The following is a 16,813-nucleotide window of genomic DNA, read 5'->3' on the forward strand; positions in this document are numbered from 1 at the left end:
CTCCACATCATCATCGGAAGCAACAACAGCATCAGCCTCCTCATGAGTGTGGGCACCCCTGTTGTAGGCAGCCTCCAAGCGTGTAACCCTTGTGTCAATCTGTGTAACCCTTGTGTCAATCTGATTCCGCCACTTGCTTGAGCTCTGTCTATATCCTCTAAAATCAGTAGTCAATGAGTCAAGGCCACATGTCAGACTATACATGGATGCCATGACATGATCAAGTGTCCAACCACTCTCAGGAGCTGTCCATCCACCCTCAAGAGATGGAGGAGCTGGTGGTCGCCGACTGCGGGTGGGATGTGTGCGTCCCTCATCAACAGCAGCAGCGCCATCATCATCGTCATCGTCATCAAGGCCTGCATCATAAGTCATGAAAAACACATATTATAGTTAAGAACAGAAAAAAGAAACCAACCATAATGCATAAACCTTAAAGCCAAAACACATCACCAGCAGGTGCATCCTCCATCTCGCATCGTGGTGGACTGGGATCTCAGGTGGTTCTGGTGCCTTCTTCTAGTACCAGATACTCGCTCTGTTCGGCAGGATCTCACACTGCTTCAGGAGCATCTCACCAAATATAGCATTCCAGCCTCTGGCAGTCTTCAAGGTCTCTGTTGCCATAGGCACACCAAATCTATGCAGAATCTTCTGCACCAGGAATGCAAAAGGTAATTCAGCCCTCTTTGACTTGGCAGCCTTCCACATCAGTATGCATATATAATGCCTCCAGTTCACCTGCCGACGGTGAAGGAGGGCCCACAAGATAACAAAGTCTCCTTCCAGCACCTTCGAGTGATTATGCGGGCGCTGGAAAATAATATGTGTCACCACGTAATGAAGAATGCGAGCAGACACCGACAAGTTGCTCACTGGAAAATGAGCAAAATGTCTGGCCTCAGCGTCTGCCCTCCTAGTCTCTGTAACAATGGCCTCCCGGTCATAATCACCAAATATATGATGGCTGTCTCCATCATATAGTGCTGCTCCTGTGACACTATCAAAATCGAACCCCAATAGCTCTGTCCAGATAGGAGCAGTCATGATGATATCAATCCCGCAGACACGGGAAGTCAGCTCGCCATGCGCATAGCCAAGGTTCTGGTAGAAGGCTCTTACCATAACCTCCGAGTATGGGCACTGCATCTCTGCAAGGACAAGTAAATGTGTCTCCTCAAGAAGCGGCACAATGTCGAAACGCTCCAAGTTGAAGAAGGCCGAATCCAGCGATTTCGGCTCGCAAATCCTCCGGCTCATGAAAGACTTCACAAACCTCTCGTGAGCAACTATGTCATCCTCAAACAAATATCTGAACGTCAAGTCCGGAGACTGACTCACAGCAGCCTGGGGCTGAGAGGACGACGACCATCGTGTCGACTCTTGGTTCTTCTCTCGGTATTCCCCACCGACAGCTTTGAAACGCGTCTAGAACTCATTGCGTCACACTATTAAACTGAAGAAAAAAAAAACCAAAATTGGAAACATACAGGTTAGGGTTAGTAAATTCAAAAATTAATCGGTCAAAATCATATAACATAACCATGCAAACTACAAAAACGCAATAATTTCATATGAAGGAGGGACAAACATATCAAAATCAGAACAGATTTGATAACCATGAAAAAAAAAACGAACCTTGGCTGCAGATTCAATCGGTTGAAGGCAGAGATTCACACGTGCGCGAACTGATGATCACAAACACGAAGAATTTGAGCAAGATTTGGTGTGAGAATCGCGCAACCAACACACCTCCAACAGCTCTACTCGGGTACCCCTTTGTTGGGTTTCGAAATGGGGCTGCTGGGTTACATAAAAACCCTACCGTCGCGATTTACCCGGGTACACCCCTCCTTACCAGGGTAAATAATTCAAGCAATTTCTCAGAACTCAAGAACTATACCCGGGTACACCCTCCCTATCTGGGTATTTTTTGAATTTTTATTCATACCCAGGTAGGGAGGGGTGTATCCGGGTAGGCTTCGTGGGCAGATTGATGTTATGTTTGTTGGGGAGGTTAAATTTTTAAAATAATTTTAAATGAAGGTCAATTTGATGATTAATAATTAATAAAGGGTTATAAGGGTAAAAAAAAAAACCTACCATCTTGACATGATCGTATCGCGTTCGGCATGAATTTTATAAATACTTAACATTGTAGGCAAATAGGCAATGTGGTAGTTGGCCAAACACACAAAAGGTTACAAATCTGAAACACATAAAGACCCAATTCTGACAAGTGACCTTCAGTTTCCACCGCTCTTGTTGCACACCATGATGATTCGTGGTTTAGGTCAATTACAAAGATTATCTATGATTACTATCGAAAACATACATTTAACACTTACTACTAAGAGGTACGCATTGAAGATGATTACCTCTCTGATTTATTTCCTCGCCCAAACTGATTTTTAAATCATTTGATAATATGTTCAATATTTGCTGCAAGCATTGAGAAATAAGATTTTACAAAACGTGATATTTATTATAAGTAATCCACGATGATAGCTTAAAATCAGCTCGGTTTCTTCCTTTGCCTTTCAGAGCTCCAAGACTAAGTCTGCAAAGAAAAAAAAAACAAAAATCTGAGTGAGGGTAGCAAAAGAAACAGGACATAAGACTGAAAGTGAGTATGCTATTATGCATGTCACATATTACTATATTAGTACTCAAAACCAACAGTTGGTCATGTGGTTATCAATTCACTGTAGTGATTGATGTTGCAAATGATTTTATATCTCACAAAAATTTGCTGCCTTCGCCAATTGAATTGAGAAATTCTTTAATAGCTAATTGGAGTGCAGCGGTTAATCATGAGATATATGAATGGATAATAATTGTAAACTTACAATCAGCGTCTGTTTTGATCCAGTGCTCCCTGTTCTCACATGAATCTTCGCTCCCAAGTGTTAACTGGAGTGGATTTGATTGGCTCTTATGTTTTTGCTTGTTTTCCTTTGCAACTGCTCTTTTAGGGTGTGTCATAATATCTTCCCCTGGATGCACCACGTGGCTACCCTCATCGATTGTCTTCTTCCTGTTGTCATTCTTCTCGTATTTATCAGATTTTTGTACAGCTGCTGAATTTTCGGGATGAACTTTCCTGTGGAACAAATGGAGAATCTACAAGGCACGAATTATTGTCGGGGGAACACAGCACAACAACAACAACAACAACAACAACAACAACAAAAGCATCATCAACATTAATGAGAGTAACAAATTGATAATCACTGCCCTTAAGATTGAAGTAATAAGAGGTTGAGTAATGCTGTTTAGTATAAAGTCTTTTATTACAAATTGAGTATGGGTCTTGTTGGCATTAATGAAATAAAAGGCAGACGGAAATCATGGGTTAAAAAAAAAAAAGTAGAAGTGGTTGAGATTGAAAGAAATCTCCAAATCAAAATCTTTCTTCCAACACTCACAAATTCGTTTTTGTTCAATACAACATTATTCTAAGAGGTATTATAAGTTTATTCTAATAAAGATAAACAAGAGTAGGTAGAAAAATCTTGTTGGATAATTATGGAATGTAAAAGTGTACCTTATGCAGTTTTCTCTCTGCTGACGAAAAATCAACAGGTCCACCACTTCGGGAAGAAGTATGGAGCATTCTTTTTTTCAGCAATTTTTTCATCATGAGGTGCATGGCAGAGTTATCTGCATCCCTCTCAGTTCTTTTATCATCCTTTTCACATTTTGCTCCACAATTCTCCTCTGCTAATTTGCTTTTCTGAAAAAGCTCCCCAAGTGATGTTCTGTGCTCCTTCTTTGCCACTGTTGTTGTTGGTTCTGCTAATTCAATTGCTGATCCAAAGAGATACCCCTGGAGTGGATAAAATGCAGTTCCGTTCCCATTTGATTCTGTACCTTCTAGTGGCTTTCCACCGAGCGTTACTATGCTTCCATGACTACTTCTCCCGGTGCTTACATGACTATTTCTTCCAGATGAATAGATGCTGCCATCATCCTTGGTTTCGGCTCCTAGAACTTTCTCTAGCTCATCATTGATGAGCTTCAATTCATTCTCAGTGGCTTCATCTTCTTCTTTTTCAGTTATATTCTCGACAGAGATGCCAAATGTTGGTGTTGTTGATGGATCAGTAATAACTTGCTCCGAACCAAGAGTTCCAATTGCTAGGAAGCCATGGAAGAGCTCATACATAGCAGCCGACGATTCTTCCTCATAGTCATCATCTATTCTTGCCGTCTCCAGACCAGCGAAAGATTTTCTTAGGTTGTGGTCTCTCTGAATTTGTTTGACATGTTTGGTCCCAAATTTTGGTTTGGGATAGTTGTGTTCATCATCAAGTGCTGGCTGCCCTGAAAGACAATTACAAGAATGCCCTGACACAAAAACAAATGTAGGAAGACCTTGTGGAATGGTAATTCCAACCATGAAGTGGAATTCTATAAGAGCTTTCAGCAAGATTCAGTGTCTAGCTCAGACCGTGTGCTATTTATTATTCGATAAAATGACAATAAAAACTTCCATTTTCGTAGAGCAAAGAATGGAAGAGATTTTATGGGCCAAATTATCCTTATAAACAGCATTTGCATTTGGAACAAAAGTTTTTAATTCATGGAAGAACTATAATGAGTTAATTTCTATCAATATTTAAACTTAGTTCATAATTTTTCAATGGTTGTTCTTGGGTAGTTTACAATGGGCTATATTTATGGTGATATGTGAATGAAAATGATTTCATAGTTCTCTTTACCTACGGGCTATAATTACGAGGTAGTCACGTCAAAAATCAAGTTGAAATATTTAGCCAGCATGATTAGTTAACTCTGCATTCATGATCCTTCAGTAGTTTGTTTACTAATTTGATGATCATCATGTAGTTAATGTACTTTTAGAAGAACACAAAAAATGTACATATGCGACTTGCCAACAGCATATATATCTTACCAATGACCAAGTCTTTGAACGGTTCAGTGCTATTCTGGCGAAATTTTCTATGCATCCAGCCAAGTAACTGCAGTAAAGAAATGCAGAAACCAACTCAAAAGAGTAATTATAAGTAGCCGAATTTGGTTCTGCAAGGCATACTTGACAATTGATCTTACCTTCATCCTTTGTTAGAATTCCACAAATTCTTGAGCTTTGATTGGCTGACTTGTGAGGATAAGGCAAGAGAAGGAACTCTATTTCATAAGAACTTCCACAAAGCTACTTATGTCTCTAGAGAGATAAAACGAGAAAAACATAGAGATACTTACAAACATTGTTTGTTATTCTATGTCAGCATTCAATTAGCCTAATGGGAAGTGGGTCCTAAACTACGTTATGTTAATCCGATCATGTGCGAGGTCGATATAACTGTGAGGCTTATAATTTATATTCATCACGATTTGGTATAAAGTAAATTTCACTTATCAATTCTCGAGACCAGTTGTCAGATGTCACACACCAGATGCCTCCCATTTTCTGGTTAGTATTTCAGCATGCGTATAATACTAGTTTGATAAGTGCCTGCCTGTCTCAGGTGGAATTTAACATGTTCGTCCTCATGCATTTTATCTTTTTAACTGTGATGACCTATTGATTCTTGTGAAATTGGATACCCCAACTTAGTAGTGGGGACCAAGTATAATACTTCTCATTGAAAAGCAATTGACTATCTCGTATACGAATATCTCTCTTCATTTCGACACCTCAAGTTAGAACAGTCTTTGCCTAATTGGTCGGGTTAAGGACCTTTGATTCAATTCGGAACTACTATAAACATCTAATATATATGATAGAATTAAGCAGCGATGTTGTTATTACAATGGATTAGTAAGATTTTTTTTTTTTTTTATACATATGAATTAGTAAGAGTTGATTCACTGTATAGAAGTAGCATTTTCCTATTATTAAACCCCTGTGAATGATATATTGTTTATACTCCCATTTCAATTAATTTCTTCTTATTTGCTGAAATTTGAATTTTGGTTATTGAGTATTGTCATGTGCTGTTGGAACTTACTCTTTCTTAACTTATCATTTTGAAAATAATAATAATAATAATATCACTGCTTTTATCTCTTGATCTCCTGAAGTTTACTTTTAAGTGAAAAAGTTACATTTTTAATTAAATTAAGTGAAAATTAATCTTGAGACAATAAAAACAAAATTTAAAAGTTTTTTAATTGATTTAAAATTTAACTTTATGAAATTTAATTTATAAAAAAGAAATAAAAAGAAAATGGAGGAGAGAGAATGTTAAAATACACCAAAACGTCGTAGTTTCATTAAAAATGACATAACTTTGTGTCATTTAAAATGACAAATTTTTTTCCTAAAAGAATTATTAAGTCTTCAATTTTTTGAATTAAATTATACTTTCATTCCAAAAGCATAGATAATTCATTTTGGAAGTTCTTCAATAATTTTCTTCATACTTGGTTGCACTGGCGGACACACATAGTTGCTTGTGTCTGCACTTGTAGACACAAGTTTGAAATTTTTTTTTTTAAAGGGTGGGTGATTTAGGTCAAATAAAAAAAAATTAGGAAGATCGAAAAGAAAAAAATAAACATAGGATTTCAATCATAGTAGTTAAAATCGGGATCTTACCTAAAATTGGAAGGAAGATAAAAAAATCATAAAACATAAAATTCTAACATAAAAAAATCATAAAATCGTAAAAGTACTTGAAATCTTGATGAAATCGTTTTGATTTAAAAAAATCGTAAAATCATAAAATCACATATTTAAATAAATTTTTTAACTAACATGGACCTAACCCAACCAACTCTTATAATTCTTTTCTTTTCTTGTTTATATATTTTTTAATACATTTAAAAAAAAATTAAAAAAAAATCTTCGAGAACGCTGCTCCAAACCCTCACCGTAAATGTGTAGACATAAACTTTTTTTTCTGGGTCCCGCATTGCTTGGCTGAGATTACAATATTAAGATTCCTACGCCCTTTTGGAGCTGACAATAACTTTAGGGGGCGTTTGGTACAGGAGAAATTTTTATTTGTCCGGGAATCTCAATTTTCAAAAATATAATTTTTACATTCAGTTTACCATAATATTTGGAAATTTAAAATTTAGAAAAATTTAGTTTCCTGAAAATCCGGCCAAACACCGTGTACCAAACGCCCGTAAGGGCCGTCACAAACCGTCTTCTACTCTTCTTTGCACTGAAACTGAATGGCTTAATATCCTTATTTAAAGAAGACAAATACATTATCATACTAGATAAGTTTAAAAGACATAAACAACTACATATATACATATTAAAATATGTTTTTGTAAACGTGTGTCTTCCTTTGAATACAGGTTAAGGAATAAAAAAGCCGTATCTATTGATTGTCATAATTACTTAATTAAAAAAATAAGTATTTTAAAAAATTTAAGATATTAAATATGAGTTTTATAAGAGTTGTGGTGTAGAAAAAGTGATTGTATAATGTTATAGAGATTCGTTTTGCATGTTGTAATTTTCTTTTTTCTTTTTTTCTTCAAAAAGTGTGAGCCCCACAAAAATGTTGTGTGTATAGGAAAGTTTGTTGTGTCATGTGAAATGACAAATGCAAACTCTGTTAAATATTTATAATTTTCCTTCAATGATCTCATTTTTTGGGATTTTTTTAATATACCCCAGGAGTGTAAAAAAATTTGTGGTCCTTTACCTTTTTGGATAAAAAAATTACTCTTATACCTCTCTTTTTTCTTATATTTCTCTCCTATCCTTTTTTATTTTTCATTTTTGGAAGGGACCATCTGCCCTCCATATAGAGTAGATGCGCTCCCATTTTTTATATATGCAAGAACATCCTATTATAAAATATTATTATTGAATAGACATCATCAACTGTTTTCAGTTTTCAACAAATGGTAGGTCGACAAACCCCCGGCGCCACTACTTTCCCCAACGAATGAAATTATTGCTATGAGTAGCTAGCAATCTAGCAATACGCTGATACGGTACTCCTGTTTTATTGAGGAGAGGAGACGAAGTTCGCCGTTGTTGTTAATTGTATTGCACCCCTTAATTTTCACTTTCCACCAAAATGGTCATAATGAATTAATGACAGCACATTTTCACTCTTAGCAGAAACAGGGTACGAGGGTAATACATTTGGAAATACTTCGCTTTAACCCACATGCAATTTTATTACTTGTAAGAACGTTAAGCATTTGAGATTGTATGATTCAAGAATTATATTCGTTGTGGATCTAGGTTGATGTCCACATGTATTTTTTTCAATATTTCTGCATTTAAAGAATAATCAAATGAAAAGTTTTGAAAGAAAACTTTCTAAGTTAGTAGAATCCTAAATGATTCAAGGGCATTATTAATCTATTGTTGGCTGTAAAGAATTTATAGTTATCTTAGGTAATTTTTCTTTTTTACAGCAGAAGAGAAATATTTCTCATGATCCAATCATCTCAATGTTTTTCATATAAGGTGAAAAGAATTTTGCTCATGGTGAAGTTGGAATTTGTTAATTTGCACCGTACTAGGATATCTTAACTTTTCTAAACATAAAAAGTGAAAATAGGTCTGCTAATACTATTAAGAAATGCAGCTAGCTAGTTTCATTACTATCATTTTTAGTAAGTAGAAGGTGCGACACGGTGACATGTGCATATTGACTAAGCCATTTCTGTTAATGATTTTAAATTATTTGATTTAAAGAAATCCACGAATGAAAAAAAAAATGGGAAGAATCCAATAGAAATCACAGGGTGATTAATGGAAGTCATTTATTTAAGATAATTTGCCTCATCTATCGGTGCCTTGGACAACCATCTCCCAAGATAGTACGGATCTTGTCTCGAGTATGATGACACTTCCAAATTAAGTCCGATGACCGGTTCGCCGGGTTCAGGGTCGACCCAGCCGGGTCGGGCTGGGTTTCACAACAGTGGCTTTAAGGATCACTAAATAATTTATGAATGCACGAATGAATCGACTAAATGACAGAATATATACAGGAAAATCACAAAATGACATGTGTTTGGTGGCAAAACAATGCTGACAAACCACCATATTTGCATATGAAACGCACGAAAAAATGCATTCGAAAATTCAAATCTTCATCATTATTACAGACCATTGGAATGGAAATGTCACACCATTAGGAAAGGTTAATAGGCAATTTGGGAATTAACAAAAAAAATTAGGATCAATTTTTGTTAATGAAGACAGTGGGTGATATTAAATCACTAAGAGGTTTAAATTCATGTATAGAACAAATAAGATAATGATCAGATATATCATACACAGTGCGATTAAGAAGAATTAGAACAGACTTACTTGATGTCAGTATAGTGGAATAGACAGATGTATGTCTGCAGTATGAGGAATTAAATCTGAGCCTACAGAACGTGTCTCCTTAAGACAATTTGTCCCCTCACTGATGCCAAAGGTTGATGGACATTTGTCTCCCGGGATAGAACGGATTTCGTCTGAAGAGTGGTGACATTACCAGTCAACAGCTCAAACGAACACAACAAGATGCCAGAGGAATTACACCAGAAAAATGGAAAGAAGTATGCAAAATCAGATGAAGGAAAAAATCCGGCAGAGTAATATTGCAGAAAAATTAAATAATATTTTCTGAAGGGGTCAGGGTCTATATATAAAAAACGTAAGATCACGTTTCAAAAGACACATATTCGACGACGAAACAACACATCCGTTGGACACGAAAAGATATATTTGTTCAACACGAAAAGACACATATTCAAGGATGAAACAACACGTCCGTTAGGATGAAAAGATACATCTATTTGTCAGCGAAAAGACACACATTTTTACTACCAAACTTCTTATTCATATCTAATGGGATTTAGACCCAAAATCCAACAAATTTAACAAATCAAAAAATAATTAAATATAACAATATAACAAAGCATGCTATAGCTTAACAATGTATGAGAGATGATGTTGGAATTTGTATAGACAATCTATTGATTATGAATAAGAAGTGGGTTAAGGAAGAAAAGAAAAGAGGGAAGTTGAAGGGGTGTGTGGGTTTTAACACCTCACACTCATAAACTGCCCCTTGGGGCACTACATTTTTGTGGAGGGGAGAGTAGCTAGGTGGCCTTTGGTCCACCATGCGCGCGCGCCACCGTCGTCTGTCCGGCGCGGCTCGGCTCGGTTCGTGTGTATGAAATAAAAATAATTTTTTATTAAATAATTTTTTGTACCCGGTCACTAGTCGTGGCCATCAGTCACGGTGGTTCATCATGATCAGTCAGTATCTATAAATAAATCTTGACCCCTTCAGAAATTTATCCAATTTTTTGTACTGTTATTCTGCCGGAATTTTTCCTTCATCCGATTTGCATTCTCCTTTCTGTTTTTTGGTGTACTTTCCTCTGGCATATTGTTGTGTTCGTTTGGGCTGTTGACTGGTAGTGCCATCACTCTTCAGACGAAATCTGTTCTATCTTGGGAGATAAGTGTCCATCAACTTTTGACATCAGTGAAGGGACAAATTATCTTAAGGAGATACATTATGTGGGCTCGGATTTATTCCTATACTATTCTGCATACATTGATTATTCTGTCTCATTATCTCCCATACTATAAGATGACATACTATAAGTCTGTTCTAATTTCCTTTGCTAACTTTTTAGTAATTTAATATCACTCATTCTCTTCAAAGAAACATGCAACGTCCGTCCCCCTTTCACAAATGGGATGTCCTAAGTGACAATGTTGAAAACTAAGACTACACTTTATAAAACCCCTTCCCCCACTTACAGTACCATATGTAGGACTTCCTTATCCTACATCCCTTCATATTCTCTTAACCGAATCCTTTCCATTCATAAATCATAATCCATAAAATTCTACACAAGGTTTCTCCACCCAATCAGATGACTCTCCTCACTCCTAGGTCCTGAGATGATAATAGTATTTGGTACTTTACATGACAACGCAAATCAACTATGGCCACAATCCTATCTCAGCGTTGAATGTAGAAGTGGGTGAAATAAAACGGGCTGCAATGAAAGGCATTCTTGTCGTCCACGTACATATCTCTTTTGAAGCCGATCCTAAACTAATAATAGGCAGGTTTCAGCCGACAAGATGAGGAGACCTCTAGCTCTATGGGGAGCACTGAGATGCATATTCATATCCACCTGATCTTTTCATCATTGAATTTAATATAAAAGCCAAAATACCAGTGTGGTATTTTTGCGTGTGCCGTGTTGTAACATTCTATTCCTCGTTGTCTACATGCCATTTAACTCTACTCCCCGGGGCCTGAATCTACTGTAGAATGACTCATATATCATGTGCAGAAATAATGACAACCAAAACATTCATATAAAAAAGCGAGTGCTTTCATCTTCTAACATAATGCTTTTCCTCCAAATTTAACTGACTTGATATTGATAACCTACTTGTGGCTATGAATGACCAGTCATTTGATGATTGATACCAGACATTTGTATATGTTTTTCTTCGGTTGGCTAAGAAAACGTCTGGCTATATTTACTTTAGCTGCCGGAGAGTAGGTTGCCACTAATTTTTTACAAATATTCACATTTTTAATTAGCACACTATCTATTGTACTGTACTGTTACAGTGATTGACTCATGTAGTACTAAATGCTCAACGCATCTTTCATTAAACTTGAAAAAGAATAATTTAATTAATTGCATTTATTTTACTACCTTCTATGATTAATGTCCTAAATCCTTTTTTTTTTTTTGGTAATATGAAAGGCTGAAGACAGCCCGACAAAAACTAAATTAAATTAACTTTGCGAAAAGAACAAATATGAGATAAGTCTGCTAAATACAGCAACCAAATACCACGGGAGAGAAGGGAAAACACATAAATTATTTTCCATTGGATGATCCAGTGGAAATTTAGATAACCAATCTGCATAGTCATTGCTCTCTCTGTAGGTATGAGTAAGATGAACCACCCAATCTTTTGCTAACCATGCTCGAATGTGAGTCACTAATCGCGACTCTCGAGCTGCTCCTCCATCTTTGGTGAGCAAAGTGATAACAGATTTTGAATCACTTTCTAAAAAAATATTCCTCCAACCTCCTTCCCACGCCAGCTCTAAACCTTTAAGAACGCCCCAAAGTTCAGCTGTAAATGCTGAACATTGACCAATATGGTAAGCAAATTCATGAAGCCAATTACCTGATGCATCCCTAAGCACTCCACCACAAGCAGCTCCACCATATGGTCTCCTAGATGCCCCATTCGTGTTGATTTTTATCCAACCCTCTTCTGGAGGATTCTAACCAACCGAAATGATTGTAGGAGCCCTTGTACTCTTGAAGCTTTGTTTTATTTTCCAGCATTCAGAAAATTCCCAAGCCTTAAGCTTAATTGTCTGGGCTTTGTAGCATGCTCATCTGTCTCATTACCGTGAACAATTGAATTTCTCCAATTCTGTTGGACGTTTAGCAAGTGCACTAGTCGTACAAGTAATAAAATGATGAGTAAAGATCGTTCCCACGAGGATTTGTGTCAAGCACTGACTAACCATATGTACTTGAGTTGAATCAAACAAAAGTTCATAGATTGCATAGATTTCTTGTCACCAGAAACTACACTGAATTGAATTAAAACTTGATAAATAATTAAAATGTAAATTATAATGTAAACAAGTAGTCAATGTCATTTTCCTCAAACATGAATTTATAGATGAACCAATTTCCATTATGAATTATCTACTATATGATGTTGATCAACCTTTTTCTTATCATCTCAAGATGTAATCCCTTACTACCCTGATAGACACATTAATCAGAAACCCCAATCCCTTGGTGATTCCTTTCTTAATACATGCATTAATTACTAAGGTCTTAAGATCACATCAAAATCCTAGCATCAATCCCTTGACTACTAGAACACTGATGATGAAGTTGTCAAAAATAGAGAAATAATGTAAACATGTCTGTTCTACACTATTCCTCAACATGAAGAATTAATCAAGACAACTTCATACAATCACATAATAGATAAACAAAACATCTAATTAACCATTCATAAATTCAAACTTGAGTTCCATTGAATCAGACTACAAAGGACTCTACTCAGACATAATTGAAATACAAACAAGAGAAGAAAGATAGATCAAACTCCATTGTCATGATAGTTGAGTCTTCAATCTCCAAGTACAATTACATAGGAAATACTAACTATTACAAGAACTAATCCTAAAGAATTTGGAAATTCAGAGAAAATGAGGAGTCAGATCAGATCTATGAAAGACCTGATCTGATCTCCCTTCTCCTAGTGTGATGGGAAAAGTCAGAATGAGATATGATGGATTGGATCTGATATCTGGAATCTGTCAGAATGTGAAGGCCCCTTGTCCTTTTATAATTTACAAATTACAACTGAAAACTGACATGGGCGCTAAAACTCTCATTTCTGGACGTTTTAGCGCTCAACCTTGACGGATGCCCAACTGCTTTTAACTGTCTTGGGCGCTAAAACGCTCAGTTTTGAGCGTTTTAATGTTCAGGCGCTAAAACGCTCATTTTTGGGCATTTTAATGTTCAGCACCAGCATCTTTTGTGCAACAGGGCGCTAAAACGCTCAGTTTTGGGCGTTTTAGCGCCCAACACTTAGAATTTTCCCATTCTTCAGAATCTTCTTCCTTCTCTCCTTTGCTTCTTGAGCTTCATTTCCCTACAAAAACAATGTAAATTTTCAACATAAGCTTCAGAACTTGTATTTGAGAGATTTCCAGGACATTAACCTCTTTTCCATCCATTTAATCACACAAATTGATATTAATTCATGCTTAAAAACCTGATGAACTAAGGGTTCATCACAATTCCCAGATTTGAACATTGTTGTCCTCAGCAATGAATTAAAACAGAGAAGGACTTGAGATTCTTTACAGATGAAATTCATGAGGATGGACTTCAATTAACAAAAGATCAACATTTCATGATACAAAATTATAACCATGCAATCTCTTATTTCCTATGATTTGCCCAACATCATTTGTGACTTTTCAACAGATCAGTAAAGATGATATACAGAGACTTCCAAACAACAACACCCCCTCACTAGGAACTTCTCAAAAATTATGAGAATTTTAACACTCTTGCACACTAGTGTTTAAGGATGTACTTATCACTCACTCTTCACTGCACTCAAACTACCATAGGCTTGCCCATCTTCTCACTATTCATAGTAACAATGATCCATAAGGTAGATCAAAAAGGTTTTGGTATGATTAGCAATGAGGCTTGGTGTGTGGCTTGACTAGAGGTAAGGATTTCTGTGAAAGGAGAAGTTCAGATCAAATGAATCAGATTCAAATAAGAGGGAATTCACAGTAATTAATCAATTTCTTCCTAAGTCCCTCAACTTTCTTCCTTTTCATTCCTTGTTCTTTTCTTTGAACCTTTCTTCCTCCTTTTCTTCCTGACACTTTGTGTCTTTAAATTTTTTTTTTTTTTTTTCTTTCAGACACTTTGTGTCTTTAATACTTCCCTCTGTCTCTTCCAAACACTTTGTGTTTCACAACCTTTTCTTTCTTTTCCTTCTTTCTTTCTTATGTTTCCAACACCTTGCATTCACTTATTGCAAAAACACTTTCCTCCCCACAGAACACTCCATCCCTTATCACTTATCTGAAACTTTTAATCTGAAGGATTGGAATAAATGTGGTTCTTGGCTTGATAGACAACAGGCTAGGCTCAAGTGTTTCATGCAATTGGAACTTAAAGGTTGGCCATTTGACTTTCTGGTTCAAGAAGGAAATGCCTCTTCCCTACACATCATTAACCATTTCAAGCAAGAAACAGGGCAAGTTCTAGAGCTATTCATGCAGTGAAGTGCTCTCTGAACAAAATTTTCTGTATAGGCTCAATTTCCTCACAGTTCAGAGTGCATGCTTGACTTTCTCTATATGCATCAAAACTAATCTTTCTACTCTTACACATTGAATGAGTCATGCAATCATTTCATTTAAGCTCAACATGCAAGGTATAAGATTGTATCCTTTAATTTGATCAATCATATAAAACTTTGATCAGTCAAATCCTCATGGAATTCCATATCACATCTGAAATCCAAATTCAATATTACAGCTAAAATCTAAATCACACAGAAAACTTAAAAACAAAAAGAAAAAGATTGAGATATTTCCCTGTTTTGGCTCATCAATTTGTGTGACATCTCCATGATGTTTGCATGCCATTCATTCACACCCAATTCCCAGATTTAAACGTTGCTGTCCCCAGCAACTAATTCAAATCTGAAACAGCAATGGATCACTGAAACACATTCATTTATAAACCAATAGCATCAGTACTATCATATTGTGCATCATGCAAAAACAGTGAATATCCCAATGTACTTAACTGAATTACAAAACTAAACTAACAGCAAAATAAAACTAAGAGAAAACTACCCAGAAACATGTAAATCATATGAGTGGACCAGCGCTAAAACGTTGAAATCAAGCGTTTTAGCGCTGGTCTCCAGAGACATGTGCACATTGATGTGCGTCGCAACGCGCTAAAACGGTCACGTCTGAACGTTTTAGTGCTCTGGACCAGAAAGAACAAAAATTCAAACATAAATTTAAATTGTTGAAAAATAAAAGATTCAATCTCCAATATCAATGGTGTCTGTCAATGTTGAAGAACAAATCCCCGGCAACGGCGCCAAAAACTTGTTGGACGTTTAGCAAGTGCACTAGTCGTACAAGTAATAAAATGATGAGTAAAGATTGTTCCCACGAGGATTTGTGTCAAGCACTGACTAACCATATGTACTTGAGTTGAATCAAACAAAAGTTCATAGATTGCATAGATTTCTTGTCACCATAAACTACACTGAATTGAATTAAAACTTGATAAATAATTAAAATGTAAATTATAATGTAAACAAGTAGTCAAATGTCATTTTCCTCAAACATGAATTTATAGATGAACCAATTTCCATTATGAATTATCTACTATATGATGTTGATCAACCTTTTTCTTATCATCTCAAGATGTAATCCCTTACTACCCTGATAGACACATTAATCAGAAACCCCAATCCCTTGGTGATTTCTTTCTTAATACATGCATTAATTACTAAGGTCTTAAGATCACATCAAAATCCTAGCATCAATCCCTTGACTACTAGAACACTGATGATGAAGTTGTCAAAAATAGAGAAATAATGTAAACATGTCTGTTCTACACTATTCCTCAACATGAAGAATTAATCAAGACAACTTCATACAATCACATAATAGATAAACAAAACATCTAATTAACCATTCATAAATTCAAACTTGAGTTCCATTGAATCAGACTACAAAGGACTCTACTCAGTTATAATTGAAATACAAACAAGAGAAGAAAGATAGATCAAACTCCATTGTCATGATAGTTGAGTCTTCAATATCCAAGTACAATTACATAGGAAATACTAACTATTACAAGAACTAATCCTAAAGAATTTGGAAATTCAGAGAAAATGAGGAGTCAGATCAGATCTATGAAAGACCTGATCTGATCTCCCTTCTCCTAGTGTGATGGGAAAAGTCAGAATGAGATATGATGGATTGGATCTGATATCTGGAATCTGTCAGAATGTGAAGGCCCCTTGTCCTTTTATGATTTACAAATTACAACTGAAAACTGACATGGGCGCTAAAACTCTCATTTCTGGACGTTTTAGCGCTCAACCTTGACGGATGCCCAACTGCTTTTAACTGTCTTGGGCGCTAAAACGCTCATTTTTGGGCATTTTAATGTTCAGCACCAGCATCTTTTGTGCAACAGGGCGCTAAAACGCTCAGTTTTGGGCGTTTTAGCGCCCAACACTTAGAATTTTCCCATTCTTCAGAATCTTCTTCCT

General features: G+C 36.1%; 1 protein-coding gene across 2 annotated transcripts; it reads right to left on the reverse strand.

Annotated features, from left to right (window-relative positions):
• Positions 1–2,494: 2,494 nt before the first annotated feature.
• LOC133307657 (protein LAZY 1-like) lies at positions 2,495–5,127 on the reverse strand. 2 transcript variants are annotated; one of them, XM_061508209.1, is made up of 5 exons: positions 5,077–5,127; positions 4,919–4,985; positions 3,548–4,326; positions 2,850–3,123; positions 2,495–2,560 (listed from the first exon to the last, which is right to left on the reverse strand). In XM_061508209.1, the coding sequence occupies exons 1-5, from the start codon at positions 5,080–5,082 to the stop codon at positions 2,541–2,543; spliced, it is 1,146 nt and encodes a 381-aa protein (XP_061364193.1). In that variant the 5' UTR covers positions 5,083–5,127; the 3' UTR covers positions 2,495–2,540. The 2 variants fall into 2 exon arrangements, with proteins under 2 accessions (XP_061364193.1, XP_061364192.1); XM_061508208.1 differs by lacking the exons at positions 4,919–4,985; positions 5,077–5,127 and having other exon boundaries at positions 3,548–4,414.
• Positions 5,128–16,813: the final 11,686 nt, after the last annotated feature.

This window comes from Gastrolobium bilobum, unplaced genomic scaffold (genome assembly GCF_033153095.1).
Source record: "Gastrolobium bilobum isolate Gb01-03AN ecotype WA unplaced genomic scaffold, APGP_CSIRO_Gbil_v1 utg11686, whole genome shotgun sequence".
NCBI classification, from domain to species: domain Eukaryota; kingdom Viridiplantae; phylum Streptophyta; class Magnoliopsida; order Fabales; family Fabaceae; genus Gastrolobium; species Gastrolobium bilobum.